The sequence below is a fragment of the Arachis duranensis genome, chromosome 10 (genome assembly GCF_000817695.3).
Source record: "Arachis duranensis cultivar V14167 chromosome 10, aradu.V14167.gnm2.J7QH, whole genome shotgun sequence".
Classification (NCBI taxonomy): Eukaryota; Viridiplantae; Streptophyta; class Magnoliopsida; order Fabales; family Fabaceae; genus Arachis; species Arachis duranensis.
In genome coordinates this window covers 100,184,932-100,198,663 of record NC_029781.3, presented here as the reverse complement: position 1 = coordinate 100,198,663, position 13,732 = coordinate 100,184,932, and the positions used below count along the sequence as shown (strand labels likewise).

Sequence of the window (13,732 nt, the reverse complement as noted above, 5' to 3'; positions counted from 1 at the left end):
TGGCTGACACTTCTGACTCCCACAAGTACTTAATTACTGGAGTAGCCAAAGATGTCCTTCAAGAGTTTGTATATATGACCAAACAGATGGTCCAATCAAGCAAGCAAACCCGGAAGATTGCAATTCAAATTGAGAAATCTTTGATGAAATCTCATGACAGAATTAAAGTCCTTTTGAAGCACGTTGATTCACTTGATGAGGATCAGGTAATGTCCGAAAAAGAAGAAGACATCTTGGAGACTAAAAAAGAGGAATCTGATGCCTAATTGTGTCCTATGTTGCCCTTGGAAGTTTGACATTTTGTTGATTATGAATTATGAACTCTATTTGATGGCACTGTGTTTCTTGGTACTTTGGATACTACTTTAAATACTATTTTCTAGATGGCTGTAATAGAATTAGTTTATTAACTTTGTTAGTAATCTACTTGTTTAATTTGCTATTTTGGATTGTTTAGTGACATTTTTTTGCAGGTTCTCTCCTTGATGACAAAAGAGGGGAGAAAATGAGCTAAAAAATGGGCTGTGAAAATAGATGCCTCTGTTTTGAATGTTTTGAACATGAGAAAAGGAACAAAGAAAAATGAACTGCAAAATGGGCTGATAAAAATGTTTGCCTCTGTTTTGAACTTATGAAAATTCATATTTTTGTCTCATGGCTGCCTGAGCTGATTGATGATCTTTTGAAAAAGCCTTACAGGATGTAATATTTTAGAAATGTTTGCAAATCTTTTGGCTTTTTGGAAATTGTTTTCACAGGTTGATAAAAGAAAATATTTAGGGGGAGCTTAGTGATCAAAGAAAAAGAGATGCTTCATATTAAATAAATTATCAAAGGGAAGTTTCTTACTCTCAATCTCTTTTAATTCTTTATTTTAATAATGTTTGCCATCAAGGAAGAGATTGTTAAGTTTGGAAAACTAAAACTTGATTAAAGTGATTATCAAACATTATTGGTTTTTATCAATTGGTTGTGTGATATTTTTGTTTAAGTCTGCAGAAAAATAATTTAATCAAAGCCGGCTCAAGAAACAGAAGATCAAGCCCACAAAGAAAAACATATTGGCCAACACATATTTCAACCATATCACTCCAGTCACTCAAATTTTGATCTATGAAGGATGGGACAAGCTGAACCATAGGGAAGAAGGAAATCAACTTAGCCCAAATAAAGATTCAAGCCCAATTCGATGGTGACATCCAAACTCATTTCTCTTCAACCTAGTATCTAACCGGGTAATCAACTTAAAATTTAATTGAATTTTGTTTCACTTCCACCGAACACAATCTCTCTCTTCTCTCTCTTCTTTTCTTTTCCTATCACATCAAGTTATTGAACTAAGAAAGAAGAAAGAGAAAAGATTTGAAGCTAGGACTCGGTGAGGAACCAAAAGCTTGTTTCCAATTTCAAGCAAGAAGAAGGGCTACAACAAAGAAGCAAATTCCATTCGGACAGAGCATCTTCAAAAGTTACTTTCCCTGTTCGTGCTTCAACAACAAACCATGAAGAAATCTGTTGAGCTTCAAGCACTAATCAAGCAACCATGGAAAAGAAGAAGTCAATGGTGCTCTGTCCTGAATCCACTGTCCAAAACCAAACTTGGAGCCAAAGAAAAGATTCATGGTCAAGATCAAAGGAACCTGAAGAAAAAGAATGAAGGAGAAAGGTATGTTGCATGTCAAAGATTCGGCCTTCTCTCTCTCCACTGATCAAGTCACTGCAAGTTCTGATGAAGGAGAAAGAAGACAACCCAAGTGTAGAATTTGGTTCAAACCTTGGAGGTTTCACTCTTCTATAATAAGGGTGAACAGCCAAGGATTGAGCAAGAGAGTAGAATAGAGCACTTGGTTCGGTTCTCATAGCTTTCTAAGCTATTCTAAGTTCTTCTCCTTCATGGTTACTATTTTGTATTTCTTTTTCTAAGTTTAGTCTGTCTGAGTCTCATTGAAAAAGGCAAACATAGTGAGGTTAGAAAAAGTCAATAAGTGAAAAAAGGCAGTGAGCTTGACTTGTAGAAAAAGTCATAGTTATCTCAAAAATTCTTTGTATGTTTTTCTATTTTGTGTCATGATCCTGTTTGGATTCTCTTGCAAGTTGGGTTAGCACTTTGCTGTTGAAAGTTAAGTTGGAGTCCTAGTCAAGTTCGGTTTGAGTTAGAAACTGGACTTGTCCCAAATAGGATTGGGTAGAATTTTAGGGAGAATTAGTGATTGTAATCTATTGAAAAGATAGTGAAATTCTGTCACTGTTGTAATGAAGAATAGATGTAGGCTACATTGCACTAGGTAGCTGAACCAGGATATATCTGTGTGTCAATCTCTACTCTCATATCTATTTTAGATTCTGTACTATAGGAGACAAAACAAAAATATCTCCTACCGAATTAAGAGACGAAACCAAAATATCTCCTATATTTACATAACAGAAAGCTAGTTTACACGAGAAAGAAAAATGGGCCAAGATTCAACCCTCATTCTATTAGCCACTGATAATCATCAAACCTTATTTATCATTTGGTATAGTCCAAAATTAGGTAACTTATGCTTGATATTATGAAGACTTGGTTAATATGATTGGTATTATTATGAAGACTATGTTAGAATGCTTATATAGACATGCAAATGCTTCAATTTTAATATATATGATTAGACTTAATTTATCTTATGATTAATTAAGTGTTTATTTTTATTTACTTGTTTCTAGAGCTGTGTAAACATTGGTTAAAGTAATATAAAAAACACAGGTTGCTACTTTGTTAATGGAAAAAAAATGTCCAATTTCATTTACTAAATTTCATCAATACTCTTAACAAGATCTAACAAAATTACAAGATCACTAATACTTTTATAATTTTTTTATTTTCTCACAGATAACATACAAAGTGCTCCAACCATTAACATAAACACTATTATTAGGACAAACATGAAAATAATCAATATTTTAACTACTCTAACTACAGTGGTTGCCTTTCTGCATATGTCAAGAAAAAAAGTGAATTTCACATTCATGGTGAAGGAAATTCAAGAAGAAATAGTTCATACCAATTTAAATTCACCCGATATCTTAGATAAGTGTGAACAACCATCCTGAATTATCTAATTTTTCAGATTTCTTAATCATAATTTTCAGCCCACAAAAATAGGTTCTGTTCATATTCATCCTTCTTCTTCGTATGAAGGAGCTAGAATCGAAGCTACCCAGTAATTGCGGTGACAACCCACCACTTCGTCTTCCATCAGCGCTCCACATCGTGGTTTCTAAACTTGGGTAATGGCTCTGCACCACTGCAACACCACTTAGTAAGATGGATTAATATTTTCATGGATTTTGGGGATTAGAATTTATAAAATGGGACTAGGGACTATTTTAACATAATATAGTGAACATATTTTATTAGTTTCCATTTGGGTAACAGCTGTCAACAGACGTATCAGTTAATGCTTCATGTGTATTGTCGTTGACGGAAATTGTTAGTCCGAAAATAGAAGAACAAAAGAGATTGATGTTAAATTTTTCGAAAATTAATTTGATTAAAAAATTATTCAAAGATAAAAATGACAATCAAATTATTTTTTGGAGATCAATTTGACTATTAATCTAAGATATTTACTTTTTTATTTGTATAATTTAAGAATTATTAAATAGTAATAAGGAGCATATATATATATATATATAATACCTTGCATTCTACCATTTAAATACCAATACACCAAAAAAAAAAATTGAATTGTTTAGATTTTTTTTGAATGTATTATAAAAACAATAAAAAAACAGACTCATCAACATTATATATATATGATTATAGGTTCATGTTCTTTTTCTTTCTCAACACTTGTCAGTGCAAAATGAGAAGAAAGTAATATTTAAAAAATATAACATATACCAAAAATTAAAAACTTAATTGAGCTGCCACTATGCGTTGAATATTAAACACCAAATATTAGAAAGACGAAATATACATATATTTGAAAAAATAAAAATATTATTTGTATACTAAAATTAACTACTAATATTTTTTTATATAAATATAAGTGTAATTTAATTTATTTTTAATATATATTTATAGTCTAATATATATTATATTAATAACTAATTTTAATGTACACATGACATAATTTTTTAAAAAATATATACAAAAACAACATGGAGATGCAGGCGTGAAGAGGCAAAACAACAAGAAATGGCGGAAATGACTAAGTTTAGCGTCACAAACGCAAACAAAGACACTACAGAATATACCATATATATTTTGCTATATTTCAAAAAATACAAAACAACTAAATATTGCTAATAGTGCTAAAGGGGGTGTATGTTTTGTGGGAATTTTTTTCTTAAATAAAATAAAAAATTAAATAATTTTTCAAATAAGATATTTTAATTTTATTATTTAGAATACGATTTTTTTAATATCTTATTTAAAAAATTATTTAATTTGTTTATTTTATTTAAAAAAAATCCATATTTTGTGTCTTAGTAATATAAAGATAAAAAACATAAAAACATATATGTTTGGTCAAAGAGATCATAGCAAAATACAAATAAAAATCTTTGTTTTCACTGATTCTATTTCTACCTCTTCCTCAACTTAACGCTGCTTCAAATTATTTGTTGAATTTGATTTTAAAATATTGTGAGTATTTTATAAGTGTATTTAATTATATAATAATACATTTTAAAAATAATTATTTTATATATATAGACTATATGTATGATCATCTAAAAGATTAGATGTGATTGGGCGACTATAAAATATTTTGTATTGTCTGTATTTTAAAATTAAACTCTTATTTATTTAGAAAATTTAATTTTAATGCATTAGCAGTGTAAACTAGTTTTACACGTGCATCTAATTACGTAATGACACACCAGAAAAAATAACAATCTTTTATATTGACGCGTGAATGGCCATAAAAAAAGCGGATGTGATTGCATGATTGTGTAAAACGTTTTACAATGTTTCTGTCAGTATATCAAAATTAAACTCTTGTTTAGATATTATCTATAAATAAAAAAATTTATGATTATTTATATAATAAATTGTTTAGAGATAGAGTTAATTTTTTAATCGTTCAATATAAAATTAAAGCTTTCTACATTAACTTTTAGCTAAATAATAGAAAAATTGAGAAATAACCATTGTATAACAAGTAGCTAACTTTATATGTATACTTTTTTTTTAATTTTATATATTAGTACATAGAAATTAACATAAATGATATAACTAAAAATTACGAGTAGTACAGTAATTTATAACGATAATACTTTTAAAAGTAATGCTTTATATACTCCTAGACAATTAACAAACACTTTTTTTGTGTCAATTAACAATCACTTTTGTCAACAAAGCATGTCATTATCGAAATATTTTTATTATTATTTAGAAAGAATAATTTCTAGAAAAAAATACGCTAGCGAATATCATGAAAAGCTAACAACATTGTTGTAAAAATTTTAAAAAAGTTGTATGTACAATATAATTAATATAAAGATGGTTTGTACAAAAATATTTATAAGTCAGTTTCGATTACTATTAAATCAGTAATAATGATTATTATATATCTTGGTTACTAAGAAAAATAAATATTTATTTATTTGAATAAATAATCTTAAAATGAAACCAACGGCACCCACTTTATTTTCTCATTGTCCTTTTTTTTTTTTAACATAAACTTCAAAACGCTTAAAATATGTTTAAAACGAAAATATTATGTGAATATTAAAAATCAATAATTAATAATCATTGTGTTCTATAGATATATTTATAGATGTTAGTTCGTATATTTTTCCAGTAAAGACCAATGTAATCAAACTTTTACGTAATAGCATAATCAAATTTTCATAAACACAAAAAATAGTCTTTGTTGTATTTTTATACTTTTATTATTTGTATTTTGATTATAAATGTAAAGCATAATTGATTATATTACTTATAAAATTGACTATAAATATAATCATTATATTATATTCATATTTGGGTGAATGATTGGTTAGCAACTTTTAATGTTGATATAACATGGTTGTTGAAAAATAGAAATTTTCCCTATTATTAAACTGTGTTTTCATGTGGAGTTCTTCTTTTGATTTTTTCAGTTACAGGACAATATTGAGATTTGCATTTAAAAGCTCATGTATACCAAGTACAAAATTTCATCACGAAATTAGTTACATTAGTAAATTTTATGCAATAATGTTATACAGATACAAAATATTAGTTATTGTATAAAAATATTGGACTACGTTGTTATGATAAATTTGATTATTCTACTGTAAAATGTTTAATAATTTTAATACTTTACTTTAAAATATATAATAATTAATTTAATGATTTATTTTTTATTTTTTATTTCTTTTAAGAAAAAGAATTTTCTTGAGCAGCTCTTTGTGGATAAAAATTGAATAGTTGAAGGAAGTATATGCGGTCAAGATATCCTGTATAGGTAATGTGGTGTTTCATTAATAAACATTCCCTTTCCCAGACGAATGCCCTTTTATCTCTATTTTTTATAGTGAAAATTTAGGTGAAGTCGACTTTACGTAAAGTTGATATTTGATAGTCGTTAGATAAAAATTTAGTCAAATTATCTAAAGACTCTCACATATCAACTTCATGTAAAGTTGATTTTACCTGAATTTTTATCATTTTTTTTAAATTATGAATAGACTCAAACTCAAAATTTTGAGGTGAGAATAAAGAGATTATTTCATTTGACTTCTAGGCTAGACTCTCTTTTATCTCTGTTATTTACCATTTTCTCTTTTATTTTTGTTTGGGGGGTTCACTTTTCTTCAGGTATTTTAAACCTTAAATCCCACTCGGTTTCTATTGGAACTGCACTTACACGCCAAATTCTCTCTTTATTTTCCATTCATTCCAATTCACCCTTTCAATCAAAATCAGTTACTCTCTCTCTCTCTCTCTCTCTCTCTCTCTCTCTCTCTCTCTGCAGTTTCGTTCTTCAACTCTAACTTTGCTCTCTCTTATCTTTCTCGCGCACAAGTACAAAAACCTCCATTGACTATTGACCTAAAACTCATCCACAATTGCAAATTACCATTAACACCCTCAATTTCAAGCTTCACTGAACCACAAAAGAGTTAAGCTTCTGATTTTTGCATTATGAGGAGGCTCTTCTGCTGATTTGGTATGTGGATTTTTTTCATCGAAGCTCTCCTTGTTTCAAATTGTTCTTTATTTTGCGATTTATTTATTTATGCTGGAGTGCTTGTTATTTGTTTTTGCTCTCGTCCTTTTAAAAACCTGATACGATCAAATACTGTTATCTAAAATCTAAATCATAAAATTGATAAAAGCATATGTAATTTTGTTCCTTGTTTTTGTTGATTTTGGGCAATCTTTTAGGAGTAAGGATGTATGATCTATCTTAAGGAACACTAGTAATGTGGCACAGTCATTTTGGTTTCGCTAAAAGCAATAATTTTAATTTTAAAAGAAAAATGGTCATTATTGTCATAATTAGGATGTCTATGGTTTGTTTTGTTCCATACTTATGTAATAATTTTAAATATTTATACTACTTATCGAGAATTTCAGTATTGATAATTGGTATGCACTTTTGCTAAGATTTAACTTAATTCTTTTTTTTTTAATTTTCTATTGTTGTGAGGTTATAACACTTATCTATAAGTGTTACCTGTTTTAAACTAGCAAATCTTATCAACATAGTGTATTTATAATTATTTTGATCATTGATGCATTAATGCGGATCCTTTTCTACAAGTAGGCATTTTGTTTTCTTCATGACTGCACCTCCCCGTATTTGTGAGTTGAGATCTTAGATGGGAAGGGAGGGAAGAAAAAGAAATTGTATTACTCACTGTATTGAGAGTTCGATTGATGTCAGGTTTAGCTAGAAGAGGTGTTTAGTTAACATAAATGTTTTGACAGTGAACCTCTGTAGTACTTGCAGTCTGCAAGATGATTTCATTGTTTGAAGAGGGATCAAAGAATGGTTCGTCAAGCTGATTTAGTAATTCTTGGTGTCTCTGTTGGTTTGGCCCTTGGAATTCTGATATCTTGTGCCATATTTTTTGGCATAAGGTGGTACAAGAAACGTGTGAATATTGGACGATCTGCAAATGAGAATAGTGTAACAACTCTTCCAATACGAACAAATGGATTGGGAACAAGCACTGACATCAGTGCTTCTATAACTAGTTCCATAGCTCCATCAAGATATGATAATGTACAGAAAAATTCTCATTTCAGCTGGTGGAGTAATCAAAGCAAAGATCGTTTTGCTTCAGCATCAGGCATTTTAAAGTACTCGTATAGGTATGTTTATTTCTCTATTAAGCATGAGGTTTACCTGTTTTGTTTTTGTCAAATATTTCTATTGATTAATACTACTAGGTCACAAACATATAACTATTAACGTCAAAATGTGTTGATGATTAGCTTGTAGAATTGGGAAATTTTTTTGGTCCATTGATAATAAAGTTACTTTATATGTTAGATAATATCCCTGCAAATTCTTATTTACATAGTACCATTTGTTCAATAGTAAAAAGCAAAGGACAAAGTAGGACATGGTCATGCATTCATATATGAAAATGAAATGCTATTAGAGAGGCATTACAAATTTATAATGGTGTAACTGAGCCATCACATGTTACAGGGAAATTCAAAAGGCAACACAAAATTTCACAACTTCCTTGGGGCAAGGATCATTTGGCACAGTTTATAAAGCCACAATGGCTACAGGGGAGGTGGTAGCTGTGAAGGTTCTTGCGCCTAATTCCAAACAAGGGGAGAAAGAATTCCAAACGGAGGTATAAGCCAATAACCATTTTTAGATAGGTTTCAGAATTCAGGGGAAAAAGAAAAGGCAATAAATAAATAAATAAATAAAATATCTGTTGATTTATAAGCTAATGCTATGGATAAGGATTACTGTTGACTGTATTTATGTTAATGTTTTGAAAGGAAATAGTTCTAAACTAAGCAACCCAACGGAATATTGTAAGTCTAATGTCAGTAACCATCTAAAGTTGTTGAACATATATGAATTATACAAGGTTGTTGGTTCAGGTGCTTCTGCTTGGAAGACTGCATCATCGAAATCTTGTGAATTTGATTGGATATTGTGTAGATAAAGGACAGCGCATACTTGTCTATCAGTTCATGAGTAATGGAAGTTTAGCTAATCTTTTATATGGTAAGAGGATGGTCTTTTTTGATATGACCTTGAGATATTTTAATGTGACAGCCTATGTGGACAGTTTCATGATAATGTTGTTGTCATCAAATAAATAGCCAAATTTACTTTTTTTATTTGTTTAGTAGTCACACCATCATTGTAGTCTTTCTTGATAACATACTTGTTTATCAATCCATAAGTGATGAAAGTTTAGCTAATGTTTTATATTGATAGAGGATGATCTTTCCTATTATTATGTTAAAAGCATTTTTGACGTGACATCTCTGTTGTTGAGAATTTGGTTTGGTGATTTAAGCTGGAGCGAAATAGAGCCCGAGGGATTCTAATGGGTTTTGATTGTTTGATTTAATGAGTGGACTTATTTGTGATGTACTAGATTCTATGCTATTCTATTGAAACATCCTATTTTCTTCATACAATGACCATTTATCCACACAATGGAACAAAATAATAACTGTGTCATTGAGCTTCTACTCCCTTAAATCCTGTTCCACTCAACTCCTTAAGATTTCATCAATCCAAACATAGCCTAAATGTTACAGTGGGATATTTTGTTGGATGTGTGGACACACTAGAAACCGAGATAGGATTAGGAATGAGTGTATTAGAAAGGAAGTTGGGATTGCACTCATTGTTGAGAAGTTAGGGGAATCTCCTCTTAGGTGCTCCTCTTAGGTGAGTTGGGCATCTGCAAGTGTGAAGAAGATCTATATAGAGGCCCTAGTAAGGAGAAGTGGACCAGATGGAGTATAATCAAATAAGTTGAGGTAGAGGAAGATCTAGAAAGATTATAGTCTATAGATGAAAATTAGTGCAAGAAATTTGAATATAAATGCTTTAAATACAATTATGGTTTGACAGAAAACTACAATGTGTTCTGATTCAAATTAGCCTATATTGATGCTAGCATGATTATGTTATCAAATTAGCAAGAAGATTACACTTTGTTTAGTTGCCACACTGTCATTATATTATCTAACAATAGTCTGCAAATGCACCTAGGTGAAGAAAAACAATTGAGTTGGGACGATCGGCTGCAAGTTGCTCTTGATATTTCACATGGAATAGAGTACCTTCACGAAGGGGTACGTATGATTACTGATAAATGCTCTCTTTTATTCCTTGAAAATGAATTTGGCTAATATAAACATGGATGTAACAGGCAGTTCCACCTGTCATACATCGTGACTTGAAGTCTGCCAACATATTACTAGATCACTCAATGAGAGCTAAGGTAATTTTGTTCTAGCAAGTGCATTTTAATACAGATTGTGAAGCTAATTTCCTGTTTGGAATTAGTAATTGGATCATAACATTGACGTTGGAATTTATGCAGCAAATCTTTGTTACATTACAATGAAACAATATTTCTTGTCTTGTCCAGAGAATAATGAGAGACTTGAGATTTCTATATTCATCATCATATTTTTTGTCTTATCAATTATTGTCAAAATTTGTCTGTGTAGGTTGCCGACTTCGGGCTGTCAAAGGAAGAGGTATTTGATGGCCGGAATTCTGGTCTGAAAGGTACTTATGGTTACATGGACCCCGCGTATATTTCGACAAGCAAGTTAACAATGAAGAGTGACATCTACAGTTTCGGTGTCATAATATTTGAGCTCATCACTGCCATCCACCCACATCAAAACTTGATGGAGTACATTAACCTTGTAAGATACTTCATCATGAATCACGGTATCATTCTTGTTATTATCCCTCCTAGATGTTAGAGATTTCTTTCTGATTTGCTAAGTTTACTTTTATTGCAAGGCTGCTATGGATCACAATGGTGTAGATGAAATTCTTGACAAGCAACTCGTTGGAAAATGCAACCTTGGAGAAGTGAGGCAGCTCGCTAAGATTGCACACAAATGCTTGCACAAATCACCTAAGAAACGCCCTTCGATAAGCGAGGTTTCACAGGGCATATCGAGGATAAAGCAAAGGCGGCTGCGCCATATGATGGAAGCTTCCATGTCATTTGCCAGCAACAACTTTTCGAGAGCCGTTAGTAGATTGGAAGATCAACAACTTGAGTTGAGTAGAATAACCCCCAGAACCACCATTAGCATAGGAGAAACTGGATGAAAAAGACCTTTGTGGAACAACTAATTTAATGAAACAACTAGTATATGCAAAAATATGGAGTTAAAAAAAAGAATCAAAGTATAATCAAAAGTTTAAGGCTAATTGTGGTGCATTCTTGGCTGATTTAAATGAGAAGAGGGCCAAATTAACCATTGTTATATATCTGAACACCAATCCACTCACCACCCGCTACCTGGTTTTCCTGCCACTATGATTGCTCCTCCGTGTTACAACCTTCTTCCTTCCCCACTCCTCCGTAATTTGACAATGGTCTTCTAATTTATTTCCTTTGTGAGGAAATCCTTGTTTAACGGTTAATTGCAGTTGTGGTCTAGTTGAGATGGCACATTACCATGCTTTCTAAAATGCTGCACTCGGAAAAAATACTGCCCTCGAGTTTGAACTTTGACAAAGCCAAATGGTGAATAGGAACCTTTAAAATTGTGGATATTTGAGTATGTAGTGTGGGTAAGTTTGTGATGTAATTATACCTATTATTGGAGACTGTCTAATCCATTTGACAAAAGAAAAAATGTCTAATTAGAAATTGCATTTGTTATTCCTTGTCCGTCATTTTAATTCAAAGTGAGTCCTTATAATTCAGACTAAAGTTATGGTTCTGTAATTATTCTTCTCTCTAATTAAAGTGTCAGCAAATAATTCTACTTTTCAACTGACATGTTACAATTTTGTTGTGTTGTTCAAGAGGTCTGGAACAAAAACATTGAAAGTAAAAGCAAGCACTAATCAGTTCGACAATTAAAACGACATACATGGTGTTAAAAGAGGAACTAACCCAAGGAGATACAGGAATGAAAGCACTCATAAAAGCAATGTAGAATTAAGGACAAATTGCTTTAACAGGATATAGATTTTTAAGATGTTGATGAATTTAATCTCAACCGTTTACTTTAATTAATCTCTCACATAAAAAAAACATTCTCATGAGATAAGATACAATCCCCATGGGCATCCGTAAAAATACGCACACAGACATATGATTAGTTTTTGAAGATTTTCTCGAAAGATTCAACACAATCAGTGCTGAGTTTTTGAATACACAATTTGTTATGAGAATTGGAAATCGGAATATTAAAAGGGCATGTGAGTGCTAACATTTTGAGATAAGCTGCAACTACTCCCTTAATTTTGAGTGTAAAAACAAGATTTAAGTTCATTTTGTTCAGCTAGTTACAATGAGGATAAACCCTCTAACCAGTAATGGTTATGGTAACCCTGTTTCAAAGAATATCTTATCTACATTCTAAAATAAAACATTTTCTTTTCCACCTGATTCCCATTTCTTGAAGTGTGCATGCAGCCATGCAGTTGGGCTTAATTCTCTTTTTGCATAGATTGTACTGTGCTGATTCATTCAGTTAACTGTTAAGATAATCTAATTTGCCCTAACACAGCACCTTCCATTTTTGGGCTTAGGTTTGGCCCATCAAAAACAAAAATGCTAAATATTAATACTTCTATATTTCAACTAATTGTGCATTAATTTTTTGGTAAGAGTTTGAGTTATACAATTACCGTATTTTGATTTTTTTTTAATTAAAAGGTTGGGTACAGGTTGACCAAATGATGTTTTGCAAGAGTGTAATTATTTAATATTTATATATTAAATTAAAAACTAATTACAGTTTTAAAATTCTTAATACATAATTAAATAAATAAATATTAAGATATAATAAAACATAAACCCTATATAATATTTGTTACGGTGGGTAACCGGAGATTAATGGATTGGATGGTGTTGGTTGGCCCAATCGCTTGAAAGAAGAAGCCTTCGAGTGGGTCTGCACCTCGAGGGCCTCCGCCCGACTTGCTCGTATGAGGAAAAGGGGTGGTACCTGCAAGGACACTCCGATGCCTAAGTCAGCACGGAGGTTAAGCAGGTTTAGAATGTATTGGAACTTAGAGATATCTGAGGGGTGTTAGCATATTTATAGTGGCGAACCAATAACCACCGTTGGAGTAGTGCCACCCTTTTAGGGTGTTAACCGTCCCTTTATCTTAGGGAGGTTAAGATATGGCTCTGTGAAGTAGTTAGAGAGATTCTTGGGGCAGTTATTCATTTGAATGAGTGTTTATCTGCCAGCTAACCCTCGTACCCGACTTCTTTATAGCAAGTCGTGGTGAGTACCGACTTCATAAGACGAAGATTGGTGCGGGGTGAGGCCCAACCCTTTGGTTTAGACCTTTTCCTTAATCATGGGCCTTTATTATTGGGCCAGGGTATGAACAGTGCCCCTACTCGAGCCCAATTTTCTTTTCAAGATTTGGGTTCGAGTATTCTACTCGGGATCGTTGTCGACTTGTAGGAGGACCGACGTGATGATCTGAAACCGACGTGGCTTTTCGTGGCCTTTCGGTTCTGACAGTTACGTCTAATCAAGCGTCGCGTCCGTTAGGGATGTGCGTAAGGATTGATGGTCTTGGTAACGGTGCATTCTCATTAA

At 31.7% G+C, this 13,732-nt stretch overlaps 1 protein-coding gene across 3 annotated transcripts; it reads left to right on the top strand.

Annotated features, from left to right (window-relative positions):
- Nucleotides 1–6,838: 6,838 nt before the first annotated feature.
- On the top strand, nucleotides 6,839–11,877 carry LOC107471361 (calcium/calmodulin-regulated receptor-like kinase 2). Of its 3 annotated transcripts, none has more exons than XM_016090816.3 (8): nucleotides 6,839–7,142; nucleotides 7,929–8,293; nucleotides 8,637–8,790; nucleotides 9,050–9,176; nucleotides 10,182–10,264; nucleotides 10,342–10,413; nucleotides 10,646–10,849; nucleotides 10,950–11,877. In XM_016090816.3, the coding sequence occupies exons 2-8, from the start codon at nucleotides 7,968–7,970 to the stop codon at nucleotides 11,265–11,267; spliced, it is 1,284 nt and encodes a 427-aa protein (XP_015946302.1). In that variant the 5' UTR covers nucleotides 6,839–7,142; nucleotides 7,929–7,967; the 3' UTR covers nucleotides 11,268–11,877. The 3 variants fall into 3 exon arrangements, with proteins under 3 accessions (XP_015946302.1, XP_015946301.1, XP_015946303.1); XM_016090815.3 differs by having other exon boundaries at nucleotides 7,907–8,293; XM_016090817.3 differs by having other exon boundaries at nucleotides 6,840–7,142; nucleotides 7,920–8,293.
- Nucleotides 11,878–13,732: the final 1,855 nt, after the last annotated feature.